The 16,956-nt window shown below is 41.9% G+C and overlaps 1 protein-coding gene across 5 annotated transcripts in view; it reads right to left on the bottom strand.

Moving 5' to 3' along the window:
* The window catches only part of CNNM2 (cyclin and CBS domain divalent metal cation transport mediator 2), a 155,203-nt gene that overhangs the window by 16,710 nt on the left and 121,537 nt on the right, over positions 1-16,956 (bottom strand). For 4 of the 5 annotated variants that reach the window (XR_003677729.2, XR_003677730.2, XM_007126905.4 and 1 more), the window contains exons 3-5: positions 15,846-15,983; positions 13,622-13,791; positions 3,073-3,166 (exon numbers count right to left, since the gene is read on the bottom strand). Coding sequence is in view for 2 of the 5 variants with exons in the window: in XM_007126905.4 (XP_007126967.1) it covers positions 3,073-3,166; positions 13,622-13,791; positions 15,846-15,983 (402 nt within the window). In the remaining 3 variants the exon portion in view is untranslated. Of the gene's footprint in view, positions 1-3,072; positions 3,167-13,621; positions 13,792-15,577; positions 15,643-15,845; positions 15,984-16,956 lie in introns of those variants that run through there. The other variant, XR_003677731.1, reaches the window with a different exon arrangement.

Here is a 16,956-nt window from a genome sequence, read left to right as displayed (position 1 = left end):
GCAGAAGCCTATATGATATTATATAAATCAACTGAACACACACTGCTTTCCAGGAAGAGGAACGTAGGGAGGCTGAAATCGGGAGAAATCCTACTCATGTGCTTCTTTACTAACCTAGAAATCTCTTAAGCCAGTAATACCCCATTGCAGTTTATAGCTCAAAACGTGCTCTTAAGGACTTCAATCACAGCTAGCCACGCAAAAGGAGAGCTTGATTCATCAACTGCCCCAAGAGCATGACCCAAGCTGCCTGTGCCAGCACCTCGATACCTGTTCACAGCACAGCCTACAGCATCCCTATCTGTGGAAAAAAATTATTCAATTCATTTACATTCTTAATTGGTCTGATTGTAACTTTGGCCAGATGCTTTGAAATTTCACAGTATTCCATAGCAATTCAAAGTGTTAGAGGAAGGTAAATAAAGAATATCATATACAGATTTCTTGGGAATGGCAGACCAAAGTCAATCAACATGCCCTACCTACCAGGGAGGGGTCATATTTTCTGGGCAGTTTTTTTTTTTTTTTTTTAAATTGAGGTGTAATTGACAAATAACTGGGCTGGTCTTGATAACTGATTACTGTAGGGTCATTCTAGGCAATCAACATTAATAAATAGAAACATTATCTTGGGAATACTGTACTTATTATTGCATCTCAATGAATATACAAAATCCTGAATCCTCAATGTAAAGTCAAGTAAAACGCTGGGCTTTTTTTTTTTTTTTTTCTTTGCGGTACGCGGGCCTCTCACTGTTGTGGCCTCTCCCGTTGCGGAGCACAGGCTCCATAAATACTTTTTTTTTTTTTTTTTTTTTGCGGTACGCGGGCCTCTCACTGTTGTGGCCTCTCCCGTTGCGGAGCACAGACTCCGGAGGTGCAGGCTCAGCGGCCATGGCTCATGGGCCCAGCCGCTCCGCGGCATATGGGATCATCCCAGCCCAGGGCACGAACCCGTGTCCCCTGCATCGGCACGCGGACCCTCAACCACTGCGCCACCAGGGAAGCCCAAACGCTGGGCTTTGAAGTAAATAAGATGCCGTTAATGAATTCCCTTCCTTCCGAGCATTTCCTACCACATTAGGTAGGAAACTGCAGCCCCACACACTTCCTATGTGGAAGGCCTGCTCTTCAATTCCTTTCCTGAATGTGATTTACCCTATATAAATCCATGGTTTAATATGAACTGGGCTAATATTTAGGGTTCAAGAACTAGTGATGCATAAAAATGTACAAGTTACTCCTCTAGCTGTCCTCTCAAAGCCACCTTACATACCTGATTCTAACCTGGGGCAAATTTGAGGGTGGTTGCCAAGCAATAGTCACAATCTCAATACCTACTTGTGTTATACAAACATTTCCTTTTGTGCTTTAAAGGTGACCAAGTACTCATGTGAGTATCATCACATTCTATTCTTCTAACAGCCACAGGAGGTAATCTTATACCCTTTTAATAACAAGGAAGCCAAGGGCCTTTCTCAGTCAGATAACCCATAAGTGGAACTCAGGCTGTCTCCGAGGTCTTCTATGGCCTAGTTAAGAATCTCCCCGTCCTCTCACTAGCAGTGAAAACAGAAGATCACTTTGAAGTTGACAGCAGACACCTACTAATTAAGTGGGGTTCGACAGGCTTGTGTTCACACCGCGTGCTAGACAATGGGGACACTGGCCCATGTGACTCAAAAACCTGCACCAGGATAGAGAGCAGATGCATTGGGGACAGGGGAGGTTTAGAAATGTCACAATTCTTGACATTTCCCTTGCTTTCTAACTGTAACATCTCTGGGCGCCTGAGACATTGTGTGGAGCAGTAGATGAGGACCAACTTCACAACACAGACTTGTCTGCAGGTGTCCCCTCCCCTTTTTGAGACTGGTTTTTCAGAAGTGACAGCATTCTTTTAGGATCGGCTATTTTAAAGTTTGAGGTTTATAAAAGGTTATTTCCTAGCACAGCATGTCATTTGGCATTTTGGCCACAAGGTGGTACTGCAGCCCCTGTTTACCTGCCTGCCCTGTTCCAGCGGGGATAAGGTAGCAAAGCAAGTGGTGCAAAGAGGAACCATTCAAGTCCCATCCCAGAGGTAAGCCAAGTATCCGCGTCCATGTTCCTACTAGAACAGACACCGCTTTCTGGCATCTTGTGCTCAGAGCACTAGGTCGATACCCCGTGGCACACCCACCCTTAGTTGGCTGACTTAACTGGCCAGCTCTCTAGTTGATGAGAAGAGCCGGCTATAGGCAATGGATATATATTAAAACCTCAACTATCCTCAGAAAAATGCAAATTAAAAAACGTCCAGAAGAGTTAACATCTAAAAGAGTCAACAGTATCAAGTGATGGATATGGAGCCACTGGAACCCCGGTCAGCACGGGCAGGAGTGTGACTGCCTCAGCCACCCTGGGAAACGGTGGGGCTGCAGCTGTTAACGCCGACCCCGCCATTCCACTCCTACACATACACCCAACAGAAATGTCTTCACCAAAGGATGCGAACAGTGTCACAGACACACAATTCGGAGGAGCCCCCAAACAGGAGACTACCCCAGTGTCCATCTGCAGTGAAAAGAATAAATGCATTGCTGTATATTCATACCATGGAACACTGTACAGCAATGAGAAGAAACAGAGTATAAGCTCACACAGCAGTACAGATGAGTGTGACCAGGGCAACACTGGGTAAAAGCCGCCAGACTCAACGCAATATGTCCTGTATAATTCCATTTACCTGAAGTTCAAAAAGAGGCAAAACTAGTCAATGCTTACACGTCAAGACAGTGGTTACTTTGGGGAGATAGTGACTAAAGGGGAGGGTCGGGGAGGGTTCTCTGGGCTTGGTGATGTTCTGCCTCTTGATCTGGGAGCTGGCTTACACAAGAGAGTTCAGTTTGTGAAAATTCATGGAGGTATATATGTATGATGTGAGCGATATTTTTTGTATACATGATACACTTCAATAAAAAGTTCAAAAAGTAAATAAATAGGGTTAGCCCGCAGGTACAGAAAGATGACAATACAAGGGCATTATTTCCCAAAACCTAGCCCTGCCCTGAGGCTGAGAAGGAAACTCACCTGGGGAGGCTGTAAGGGCCATTACACCATAGTATGAAAAAGCACTGGCTTCAAACTTCATACCTTCTTTCCCAGCTTCTACTTCCACTTTCCCCTGTGAAAAGAAAAAAGGGAGCATGTTCAGTCCAATTACATGAATTTCTTTGCAAACTGTATGTAAGATTCAGTCCTTCCTCAGATTTTTGTCTAAACTCCTTTCCCAACAATCCCAAGGAAGTAAAAAAAAAAAAAAAAAAAAAAAGCCTCAGATAATCTTTCCCACTTAGATGGAGGAGAGGGTTAATTCATCTTAAATACGAAAAATTGGATTTAGCTGGAGATGCAGAGGTGAAAGTAGTGTGATGTTTAATTTCCACGAGTCCACTCAATATTTCCCAGCATCCCAGTTCGTGGGTTGAGAGCCCTCCCAGTAATTGAAAGATGGGGCTCTTGCTCCACCCATGGGACAAACGCTGAGAAGGTGCTCAGTGACGGTCACCCAAGCAGTTCCACGGGAGCCTGAGTCGGAGCAGAGTCAGGGTCAAGGGCCAGCATGGTTTGTCACCATGAAGCAGGGAGGACTAAACCGGCTCCCAGCGGCAGAACTCCCTCTTATCTCCGTAGCATGGGTCCTGACCAACTGAGCAGACACGTCGCAGGCCAATCCCTGGTCATCCAGACACTCCAGAGGCACTGGGACACCACGGTACTTCTCGGCAAAGCACCTTAAGTAATCTCGTTCCATCAGGACAAAACCTCTACTAAGGTTCTCCCTTTTCTTTCCTTCCTCTAACTTGACTTCAACTTCTTTCCTCTCATCATCTCCTCTGGGACACACTGTGCCTTATTCATCTCTCTAGCCTTACGGTTCACCATAATCCTTTTCTGGGCTATTGGAAAACCCTCATAGGCAAGTTGCATTCTAGATTTCCAAGCCAAGGGTCAGAACAGCTCTTGCTCACCTTACCTATAATTATTTCCTCTCTAGTAGGAGGGTACGTTTATGGTGCATCCTTTACAATGGGTAAACAAAAATTAAGCTACCATTTATTGAAGAGAAACTGTGCTGACAATTCACAGTGCTTATTAATCCATTTAATGCTCACAACTCTACGAAGCAGACACAATTACCACCCTCTTATAAATCAGGAGAGCAGGGCTCAGAAAGATGAAGTAACCGAAGAACAAACTCTTCACCAGTATGCTACACTGTGCCACCTATGAATGCAAACTCCATCATTGTGATCACTCCCTATTATTCTATACCAAATTCCCAGTTATGGAAGCCCTTTTCAAAACCCTTCTTCAGAAAACTATCTGTTGTCTCTCTTTTGGGTTTTCCTTCACTCAATGGAAAATATTAGTTTTATCAATCTCCAACCAATTCTCTTGCTATAATATAAAGTCAACCTACAAACCAATAGGCACTAAAAACCCTGACCATGCAGGGTCCTCAGGAGAGGCTGTGCAGCCTTGTGAGAAGATAGCCCTTGCTCCTCCAAGAGCATACAATCCAGAAAAGGGGAGAGCACACAATCCAGAAAAGGGGAGAGCACATGAAACTCAACGATGCAAGGCAGTAAACAAAAATTCTACACGAGGAAAAAGACAAGAAGAATAGAAGTTCAGAGAGAAAAAAATGACTTCCTGTTCTTGTATAAAGATAAATTTTATAAAGGAAGGAAAATCTGAGGAGTAGGATTTGAGCCAAGGGAAGGGAACAGTGTTGAGGAAGGTCAGAGGTGGGTGACAGCAGACTTCCAGGCTCAGTGGGTTTGCCAGGAAAGAAGGGGAGATGGGTTTGGAAAAGCAGTTTGGTGAGCAGGTCAGACTGCAGAGCTCCTTGAAAGGTGGGCTAATGAGGTCAGGTTCTTGAGCAGAGGAATACGGTTTCAGGAAGATCAAGTCTAGACATACACGAGAGCAGTAACCACAGGATTGGAAAACGATCACTATGAGAGGAGCTGCGGATAAGGAATCAACATAATTTGGTGAAACCGTAAGGGAGAAAGAAGCGCAAGGAGAGAGGGGGGCATCAATAATCACAAGAGAAGTTTGCTCTGAGCGACTTGAAGAACGGGGACCCCATGAGTGGAGATGGAAATGTTGGGAAGGGGATGCATCAGTGATGGAGGGCCGGGAAGAGGGGACGAATTCCCTTTAAGAAAACAAGGCCTTTTGAAGAGTCCATCAAAAAGGCTGAAATGGAAGGACGAAGGTCAGGCAAAAGGTCAGAACTGGAGATGGGGGTCTGAGAGAGGAGGAGAGAAAATGAGCAATTACAGCCCTTGACTGGGAGTAGGAGGAGAAAAAGAAACAAATATGGGACCAAAGGGAAAAGAGATACAAGTAGAACCGGACAACCGTGTCACCACAGAAGCTGGGAGAGGGAAGAACCTCAGAGTAAAGGGATGGTCAGAGAGTCACTGAGGAGGGAGCCATTGTGGCCTCAGGGAGTCTTTTCCTGAAGAAATCAGACTGTGTGGAAGGGAAGGGAGGGCAGGAGGGACAAAGCACAGGCAGCAGGGCCACAGTGGAGCTGGCAGCAGCCTTGGGGTCAAATGAGGCCTGTTTAGGATTAGGCAAATTGGGGCAGAAAGGGAGGAAAGTTAGTGGAGAGAGAGAAGGTGGGAACTCGGGAGCAAAAGCCAAAAGCTGGCTGGAAAGAATGGGAGGCAGGGTCCCTAACAGAGGGGGGCAGGGACACAATATCCAGAGACGATGAGCAGCAGAAATGGAAGTGCCCGCTGTGTACACCTTCAGTTGCTTATCCATTTCTTCATGGACTAATCCTTGATCTTGTATCAGAGAGCTAGGATGTACGTATACGCTAACTGAAAATGTCTGCCTCAGTGACTGTAAGCTCCAAAGTGTCTGTAGGACCATCATGTAACCTGCATTTCTATGCAGAAAATCAGGAGGAAGGATCAAATGCCGTAGAGCCTCATATCGACTTCCATTTCTATGGATCTCCTGATGATCTGGATCCTTTATTTATTTATTTATTTATTTTTAAACAAGCTACAGGGCCTTCTGTGTTCCGTGTCCCTGCAAATGGGTGCCAGCTCTGGAACTTCTGTGCACCCTGGCCTCTCAAGAGACTCCCCCAGAAGCTGTGAGTCTGCAAATTAAATTAGGACAGCTGCTCGAAGATTTGCAGCCCCTCAGCTGATCTCTTCCTGCTCCCTAAGACAGGCCGGCATGTGGTGGGGAGGATGTGCTATCTTTCTTCTGGAGCCTACCTAGTCTAGATCCACCAGATTACAGGCAGGTGTACTAGGTCAGTGGTTCCCAGCTGCTTGGATTCCAAGAACTAGGAAAATCCATCTTCCTTCTCAGAAACAGAGAGAGGGTTGCCGCATTTTTATTTCATAAAATAAAGATATTTTCAAAACACAGCTATCTACTGCGACCATCATTCCACAAAAGCCCAGACATTTTAACCCCCAAAATATAGAAAATAATATATAATTTCAGAATAACAGGTCTTTAAGCTGAATACACACAGCTTTATGAAGAACTCACTGCAACTGTTTTTATTTTTCTCATTTTGCCTCAAACTGGCAAAAACTTTGCCAAGTATCAGCATTTAGGAACCACTGCACTAGACTAATTTTGCTTCAGTTATAAAACTGCAGTAAAGGAGAGGAGACCTGTGGTTCTTTCAGTTCTAACATCCTGTGATTCTACAATTCCAAAAGTTTAAAAAACTGTCCAGCCCTATTTCCTTCTCTAGAGGACTGAAGCTTTCCTGGTAGGCAAGTTTTAGAAACATCCAGTGAACACATTTTTTTTTACTCATCTATGTGTGTCAATGTCTCAAAAAGTGACCGTTTTCGAGTAAACCTACCAGTACACAAAGTAGGGCTGCCCCATGAGGAAACGGCTTGCCCGGCCGAGTTCAATCAGGTGTCTTCTCAGAAAACAAACTTCTTCCATATAGGGAAGGAGCTCCGTATCAATTTTACTTTTGAAACATTCACGAATTTGCTCTAGTCTAGTATATCAACAACAACAACAAAAAATCGAGACAGGACAGACTCCCAAAGGAAGCTAGGGCTTCATGTTGGTAAACTGACAAAACAGGAAGAAGGCCTCACTGTCCCAGGCAAAGCTGGCTCCCCGAATAAAGTTAATACTACAGAATCCTACCTTCCTTTGGAAAAAGTATTAGACAACTCTTCAAAGTTTCTAAGCATGGACAAAGTACCCAGCAGTCACGCGCTGTACCTGGCCTCAAGGCAGAAGCCTAAGCTATCCTCGTCGGCACAAACGAGATCAAGCACTCAGTGGAAGCCATGGACTCAAGGCTGAAGACCCTCAGCTCCCACATGCTGAGCATCTACTTGGTCTCCTGCTCACTCTGGAATTGAGTTCTTTTTTCATTTTGTTTTTGTTTTTTAAATCACCATCACAAGATAGGGTTTGACACCTAAAAGGAGGTAATGAAATGCCAGGGGCACAAACGCTAGGTTGTGTCCACCAGCACTGCCCAGTAAGAGGGGACGCACCACCCAGACATCCTCTAGCAACATTTTTCAATCTGCAGTCCACAGATGTAGTCCTAGGACTCAGCAAGTTTGCTTCATAAACGCTTAAATTTAAAAACAAAAATTTTTGACGGTCAAAAATTAATTTACATATATTTCAGGCTATCTGGTTGACCACCTTCTAACCAAGTGCTGCCACCAGATGTCAGTGGCAGCATTTGCCTTAATGCTCAAATCTGTTAAGTTGTTCTTACTACGGGAATCATCGTGGCTAAGGCTTGCTACTCAACCAACTGGGAGCTTGTTAGAAATGAAGCATTTCAGACTCCACCCGAGATGTACTGAATCCCCAAGGGATTCCCAAGCACACTGAAGTGTGAGAAGCACTGAGCCAAAGAGAAAGGAACAGGGGAGGACTAAACATACAAATAATCCGGTCACACCCAGTGGAGGCCAAATAGCAACACAACATACTGTACAAACATACAGAGTAGCTCAAACTGAGCACAGGGCTGGAGGGTGCCATCCTTGCCAGGCACACAGGGACCTAAGTGTGCTGAATGCAAGAGCCAGCGCCAGAGCTCCCTGCTACCGTCTTGGGACCAGTGGCACTTTCCTATCAGTCAAACAGTGTCATTTACACATTTAAAATACTAATTACAAACTTGTTTTCTTTATTGTTCTGTGTAAGAATTCTCAGTTCAAAGGGTTCAAAAGGAGCTCATGCTACTTTTATATTTATACATTTAATTTTTAAAAAATAGAGTCAACACTAGGTATCTAAATAATTTTTTCCTGTAACATGGCTGTGTTATCTGTACACAACTAAAGAGTGAGGAAACATTATTCACTGGGACACGGAGACCCTGCAACTCAAAACTCCTTGAGAAGGTTTGGTATTGAAGGCTTCAATTCTCTCCCAATAACAAGTGAAATGATATTAAATATTGTCAAAGGCTGTTTAGTTCTAAGATGCTACCTGCCACCTCCACAAAAGAACAGATTTCACTCCGTAGGGAAAAACCCTTTCGAATCTATGTCAGAAGCCCTAAAGGAAAAGAGTGGATGGGGCAATTGAACAACAAAACATCTGGGGCATGAAATCAACAAAAATTAACCCCAGAAAAAAAAAGCATCCCTTTCCATTGATTACATAATTGGCAAAGAAAAAAGCTATTCCTCTTGTTTTCCTATTATTCTTTATATTTACTAAAATCATAGCCTAATTATGTGTTGTGTAAGAACAATGATATTTTTTTATCTGCTTAGACATTTTATTCCCCAAAGGACCAACAAATACTTCACTGTAAAATATCAACTATATATATTAGAAAAATGGTTTATAAGTTATAATTACAGGCACACTTTTTTGACATATTTTTGTACATGCTTTCTACTTCTTCTATGACCATATAATGATCTCTTATATTATCCACACTGAAATTTGATTAGCTTAGACATATGGACTATTTCTACTACTTTAATTATAATTGATAATTTATTTGCTATAAATCTATTTGCATAAAAAGCTTTATAAAAAATAATTTCTTGGGGCTTCCCTGGTGGCGCAGTGGTTGAGAATCCGCCTGCCGATGCAGGGGACACGGGTTCGTGCCCCAGTCCGGGAAGATCCCACATGCCACGGAGCGGCTAGGTCCCGTGAGCCATGGCCGCTGAGCCTGCGCGTCCGGAGCCTGTGCTCCGCAACGGGAGAGGCCACAACAGTGAGGCCCGCGTACCGAAAAAAGAAGAAGAAAAAAAAAATTTATTGAAATGCATGTATATGAGGGGTTGTATATATTTATTCCCAAAAGGAAGCTGCCAGTTTAAGCATGTGATTGGTTTACAGCATTTTTTTCTTTTTTGTTCACTGTTCATCATGGATTTTTACAAAGATTTTTTGTTTTTGGTTTGTTTTAGAAATCAAGAATGGATGCTTAATTTTGTCCTGATATCTATTGATTTAAGCATAGGGATTTTTTCCTTTACTGCTTCCCTAATTAACATGGCATATTTTAGTTTTGTTGTTCTTCTATTGTTTAAGCCCTGAATACCTAAAATAATCCTAATTCAGTCACAGTCACAGTGAATAGCTCTTTGGGTCCGTTATTGGTCTCTAACTGCTTCCTTTTTATTTAGGAATTCTCCATCAATGTGGACAAGTGAGACTGGCCCAGAACATTATCAGACTTTAGATTAGGCCATACTGTCGTAAAGAATGCATTTAGCTATCAAATCATCTTGTTCTATTTGTACAATACAGAAATCGAGTTCTTTAGAGTCTCAAATTTTTTCTTTTTTTCAAGCAATTCCTTTGATTCTAGCTGCTTTTTTGGGGGGGAAGGGAGAACTTCTAGTTTTCTTTTTTCTCTTATCACATTAATTATGCCAATAGAATAATGATTTTGTTAATCTTTTAGAAGAACCAATCTTGATTTATGGGATGTAAAACTTTTTCATTTTAAAAGTTATTTTCATGACACTCTATTATTTAATTTGTTCTTTTTAGTTTGTTGCTTTGCTCTTTTTCTATTAGAGAAAATCAGAGATATCTTTTTTCTTATGTAAGTACTTAGAGGAATAAAATTTTAAACTTTGACATAATGTGGATATGGTATTTATAGTAATAGCCTTTTATTCTATACCTTATGTATAAACCTTTGTAAGAGAATTGATCAGTTTTAAAATAGCTTAGTACTTTTCAATTATGCATTTTTATGTCTAATTTTATTTCATTATGATCTATGCAGGTAGTTTTATGAAATTTCTATCTTTCTGAATTTATTAGAATTTACATGTGACAGAGCAAATGACCAATTTTTATGAAGGAGTCACATAAAACTTTTTTTTTAAACTGTATTTCCCTGGCTTTATATTTTCTTCAACTTGGTTAATTTTATATACACAATTTAAAACTCTAACATTTTTTTCTTGCTCTTTTATGATGGTGGAAAAAAATTTCCACCAAGATTATGTTCCTACCCATTCCTACTTTTATATGTGTATTCTGTTAAGTTATTTAAGGCATGTAGAGCCAATAAAGTTTTCTTTCACTATTTATTGTGCTTTTATCACAATACATTTTAGTTTAAAAATCTACTTTCTCAGATAAAACTTGAATGTGCCTTTTTATTCATATGTAGTATGTGCCCCATAACCTATAGGATATTAAGTAAGCTTACTTAAATGGTTTGCTTTGAATAAAATTAGACTTTATTTCATCTAGGGTTTAAACTCAAAGTGATTGTTTCTAGTTATAATTGTATTCCAAACATCAATTACTTAATAAAAGAGTTTTTCTAGTGTCTGCAGAAGAAGGCAGCTCGCTGGCAATGGGGCCAGGAAGGGAAGGCAGCTACAGCTGCTTTCCTCTGGTTTAATGCTCTTGAAATGCAGTGGAACATGCTCAATAACCTGGCATGAATTTCGTTTTTCTAGTGTCTGCAGAAGGCAGCTCGCTGGCAATGGGGCCAGGAAGGGAAGGCAGCTACAGCTGCTTTCCTCTGGTTTAATGCTCTTGAAATGCAGTGGAACATGCTCAATAACCTGGCATGAATTTCCAATGATGGATTAGTGATATTTTAGGGTGGAATATACTCTGTAAATGGTGATGGCTACGCCAGACTGACAGGGTATTATGATATTTAATTTTGTCATACTCTGGGTACCTCAGGTAACTGCCTGGCCTTCAAGAACATGTTTTTCACCAAACTCTACAGTTTGAACACCTCCATAAATCCTTGAAATCTCTATGAAACTCCCATGATGGGGCTTCCCTGGTGGCACAGTGGTTAAGAATCCTCCTGCCAATGCAGGGGACATGGGTTCGAGCCCTGGTCTGGGAAGACCCCACATGCCATGGAGCAACTAAGCCCGTGCGCCACAACTACTGAGCCTGCGCTCTAGAGCCCGTGGGCCACAACTACTGAGCCCACGAGCCACAATTACTGAAGCTCGTGCGCCTAGACCCCATGCTCCGCAACAAGAGAAGCCACCGCAATGAGAAGCTCGCACACCGCAACAAAGAGGAGCCCCTGCTCGCCGCAACTAGAGAAAGACCGCACGCAGCAACAAAGACCCAACGCAGCCAAAAATAAATAAATAAAATAAAAATTTTAAAAAACTCCCATGACATCGTCAGTTCCAAGAACCTGTCACATTTGTAAAACTATTTAACATGACATAGGTATAGGTACATGGACATAATATAGGTACATGGACATAAAAACCTTATCAAAAATATCTTTAAAGATTTACTTATAAAGGGACAAGAATTATGAAGTCCCTCTTCCATAAAATCTATTTTTAGATCCATCAGCCAGGAAATGGCTTTTTTACATACCAATAGAGCATTACTGAATCAGAATTCATAAATGCTAACTATATAAAAATTGATGATCGAAAGCCACAGTTTCTAATATTACTGAAATTCACAATGTCAATCCTCAAGGTTCTAAATAAACTGTCTTTAATGTCATTCAGTTTCTCTAGGTTTAAGGAATATTCACATCTAGATTTTATGAGAAACATGAATGCTTTACTCCTTCACTGTAGTAAATAAAATAAATTCCCAACCCCCTCAGAGTTTCAAGCTTGTCTATCCCCAGAGAAAAAGAAAAACAATTCAGGATTGAATGAGACTAAGGTTAGTAGAATAATCAGGGTACTGACTTAGAAAACCTGCAAACAGAAGTTTCCAAGAAACACTATATGAAAGCAGCATATACCTGGTTAATCCATAGACTTTTCTACAGTTCCTCACTTCTGCTTCCAGAATTCACTATACAGTCCAAACACGGGGCATGAACACAACACTTCCCAGATTTTCTAACATCTAGACATCTGATAAGAGTTATTTTCAGATAAAAAGAAACATCTTGATTCATTTAGATAATTGGGACTTGCTGGACTCAATGTAAATTGTAGATGGGTCTACCAAGTGCTAATTATACTCTTATAAAAATCCCTCCAATTCTTACCTAGGAAGTAACCAAGAAACAGGAGAATGCTTAAGGGGCTAGTATTCTTATATTGAAATACACTCAGAATTCCTATGAAAGTAATTCTTCAATAAAGAGACACAAGAAATCAATAAAACTAGCATGCTATTCATTGTACTATTCATCTTGGTCTCCATGCCAAGAACTGTGCTCTACCAAGTGAAACTGTGAGATAATAAGGGCCTCCTGTCAATCCAAGCACAAAAGCCCCTCTAGGGCCCCTAGGAGGGTTCAGAATGGATGGACCTTCTCACCTTATACAGTGGATTATGTTACAGTGAGAAGGAGGTAAGTTACCATTGCCATGAGAGGCTGTGATTATCCCATCAGTTCCTCATTAAAACAGAAGCTGGGGCTTCCCTGGTGGCGCAGTGGTTGAGAGTCCGCCTGCCGATGCAGGGGACACGGGTTCGTGCCCCGGTCCGGGAAGATCCCACATGCCGCGGAGCGGCTAGGCCCGTGAGCCATGGCCGCTGAGCCTGCGCGTCCGGAGCCTGTGCTCCGCAACGGGAGAGACCACAACAGTGAGAGGCCCGCGTACCACAAAAAAAAAAAAACAAAAAAAAAAAAACAGAAGCTGGTAGTAATCAGGAATAAAAACAATAATAAATGGATTATTTTGATGGCGTTAAGGGAAGAGATCATAAGGCATCTCTAGGAAGTTGTGTAAGACCAAGTCCTAACGAGGGGTGAAAGAAATAAAAGATGATAAAAAGAAGACCCAAGGAACTCACAACACTTAAATTTCAAATGCCCAGCCAAGATTTAGACATGCACAGGTAATTCCCCAAACTCTTCAAAAAGAATACAAACACCTGAATTCACCCTTCTTCAGATGAATGCCTCAATGCCTCAGCAATCACTAAGTGCCTGTCTGTATTGGAAATTAATTAATAACATTGCTTTATATTGAAATTGTTTGCAGATACGAAAACAAGGAGATGAAATTCTCCCACTGTAAGGCCACCCCAGAAGTTAAGTATGTTATCCTTGACACCCATTCACCTATATCAATTCTCCTCCAAACTGGAAGGGTGGGTACTCAATAAGATCAAACAACTATTGATTAATTCTTCTGACCTGCAAAATGAGAACGAAGTAGTCTACAGGTTTGTTTCGCTGGTAGAGGTAGTATTCTGGGGCTTTCTTGTTCTTCTCATCATACTTCAGTTCCTGGATGACATTGGGGTGCTTTAGCAGCCTTAGAAGGATCTTCTCTGACATCTGGGATGGGCTAAATGCTTCTACTTCTATAGATACAAACACAACTTGATATTACACTTCAAATGGATGGAAAAAAATGATACTAGTGATTAAGGGGTTTAGAGAAAAGAATACTTGGAATTGAAGCGATAACAGTATGGATTAACGAGACTTCCGTTTGGTGATCCGCTGGGGGCAGATTACCTGGGAGAAATTAGAAAATGCTGAATTCTCATGTTTGTTGCTTTAAAACTTTTCATTTTCAACCTGTCATTGGTTTCAGTTCTCATAAAAATACCCTCATTTTCTGACTGACACAAAGGAAAATCAACCAGAAGCAGGCTCCATGACTGGCAGGACGCCCTGCAACAGGCCACAAAAGACTGACTGTCCAACAACAGCCAAAGGAAGAAGCAAAGGTCAGGAAGCATCTAGGTGTGGGTTAGTACCAGGTGCACAGACACAGTGCTCCACATCTCATTCTCCCATTCAACTACCCTGAGAAAGTCTGGGAACAAAAGAAGGTAGAGATTCAGAATAAAAGCAAGGCACGTGCACACATCAACATGCACTCCAACTTGCTAATTAAAAAAAAAAAAAAAGTAATGTTGATCTGAGTTTACAAAGATATTGATTTTATTAAAATAACAAAACCCAAAATTACTGACTTAAGGGTGCCATACTGAAAAGTGGACTTTATGGTATCTCAGAGGCAGAGTAGGATAACATTTAGTTTTAAATTGTGGTTCTTAAATGATGAACAATATTATGAGAAATAGAAAATAATAAGCAAGTTAAAGACATTGTTTATATGTTTTAAAATTTTTTAAATTATATGTGCAATATAAATTCTGCATTAGCTTCTGTGACTTTTTTGTAATAACAAAATTAGACAGTACATTGTGGAAATTATGGAAAACGCAGAAAAAATAAAGAAGAAAATAAAATCACCTATAAACCAACCACTCGTAATCATTCTGAGCAATTGGTGAGCATTTCTTTCTAATACCTCACCTAGGCATGCGTGCCGTGCACGTGTGTGTGTGTACGCACAAAAATACGAGGATAATCTTGTGTACACACGGTTTTATACTGTTTCTTCTCACCTTACATTAAATTATGAGTATTTTCCCATGTCAAAAATATTATATGATGAGCATGTCCAGGTATCTGAAAACATGATCTTAAAGAGTGCATAACATTCCATCACATGGCTGCCGTTAGCATTCTTTTCAAAATATCTTAAGTATACTGCATTCAGTTGAAAGGCACTGGCTGCCCATCTTGGACACAGACGTCTTCTACAGGCCACTGGGTACTCTGATTTTCTCACACTTCCCCTGGCCAACAGTGCTCACCCTTCGCCTAGAGAGCCATCTGGGGATGTGAGCAGGGTCAGTCGGTCTCTCAAGTCCGTTCGACCTTGACCTCTCTGGAGCAGTCAGTGCTGGCTGGGTTGGTGGTTTTAATAATATGAACACTTGCCTCCTGGAATGGGCCCAAGTTAACAATCTGATTTGAAGAGGCCATCAAGAAATCCATGTCAGAGTTCTTAGAATTTCTGATTTCATTAAAACTATAAAGGTTAAAGATTTTATTTTGAAAATTTATTGTTCTTCTTTGCAAATCATAGCACCTGTGTCACCACCGATGTCCAACTGTTCTTCTGAGGCAAGCTGAAGAAAGAACTACTCAACTGTCCGACACACAACGAGGTAGTGTCTGGTTTGCACTGTCCGCCTGCTCCGCCAGCTGGCTCTCCCCTGGACTTAGCTGAAGCGGATGGCCTGGCCTACTGTTCACATGCAGTGTGGCACTAACATTCATCCTTACCTTTCAGACCAATTTTAAGTTACTGGTCCACCCCTGGTAAATGTCTCAGAGGGTTCATGCCGACACTGAACATAGGAGAGGAGAGAATTTAAAAAGAAAAAAACAAAACAAAACAAACAAAACAAAAAAACAAAAAACAAAACACAAAAGTGGCATTACTTATCACCCCATTTCCCAGTCTCCACCCCCAGCCCACCCCAGTCAGCGGTGGCTGAGAAACTCGCTCCAGGGTTGGCAGAGATTTCAAACTGTGATAAGCTGCACTTGCCTGTTGCTAGGAAACGGTGCATGGCCAGGAGAAGCTGTGGTGATATTTTAACCTTCATCTCGCTGTCTGTCTGCTTAAAGGCAGAAAAATCTTGCTTTCTTTCTCGATGGGCCACTTTCTTTTTCGTTCTGTTATCAGCTGAGGGAGAAATGGAAATGCCTTCCGTTAGATTGGGGCTCTTTTCGAATGAAAATGACATCATATATGGAAAAGGCTAGGCTCTCTCTCCAGATGGTGGGCATGCTACATACAAGCACCACATGGAAAGGGGAGGGAGAGAGAATCCTCATTAAATCAGTGCAGCACAGTCATGACTCTGACACAATCCAGAGTAAGAAATCACAGACAACCTGATGAGGAGCAACTATCGACACACTTCGTGAAGATCTTCAGAGCCCTTTTAAGTACATTATTGGGCAGCTGGGGGCAAGAATCCTCCCCTCATGGAGCCTATACAACCACATAGCAACAGAGCCTGTAGCCCGGAGTGCACACACGCTCCTGCTACTCAGGTTGCCACACAGCAGTGAAGAACCATCATGTTACAGAAGACACAGGGAAGCATGTCCCTGGCCTTTAAGAGGCTCCCAGCCTCTGCTGAAACACACACACACACACACACACACACACACACACACACACACACGCACCCCAGATTAGTCATAACCCATACACAGCACTGCTGCAAAGCTCTGCCGACACACACACACACACACACACACACACACACACACAAAATCTCAAGAAACAAACAAGAACACTTTCATGGAACACTATTTTAATAATAATAACTGTTAGCTGCATTTCTACCCCAGACCATGAGATCCTCAAGGTCAACCAAATACAAAGGAAGTGATTCAGAACAGAGGTCAGCACACTTCCTCTGTAAAGGGCTAGACAGCAAATACTTCAGGCTTGCGGGCCATGTATGCTCTGTTGCAACTACTCAACCCTGCTGTTTAGCAAAAAGCAGCCATATGTAAATGAATTAGCAGGGCTGTGTTACAGTAAAACTTTATTACGGATATGAAACTTTATCTTTTTTTTTTTTTTTTTTTTGCTGTACGCGGGCCTCTGACCATTGTGGCCTCTCCCGTTGCGGAGTACAGGC

Source organism: Physeter macrocephalus, chromosome 20, assembly GCF_002837175.3.
Source record: "Physeter macrocephalus isolate SW-GA chromosome 20, ASM283717v5, whole genome shotgun sequence".
NCBI classification, from domain to species: Eukaryota; Metazoa; Chordata; class Mammalia; order Artiodactyla; family Physeteridae; genus Physeter; species Physeter macrocephalus.
The sequence above is the reverse complement of the archived record's forward strand: the minus strand, read 5'-3'. Positions and strand labels throughout refer to the sequence as shown.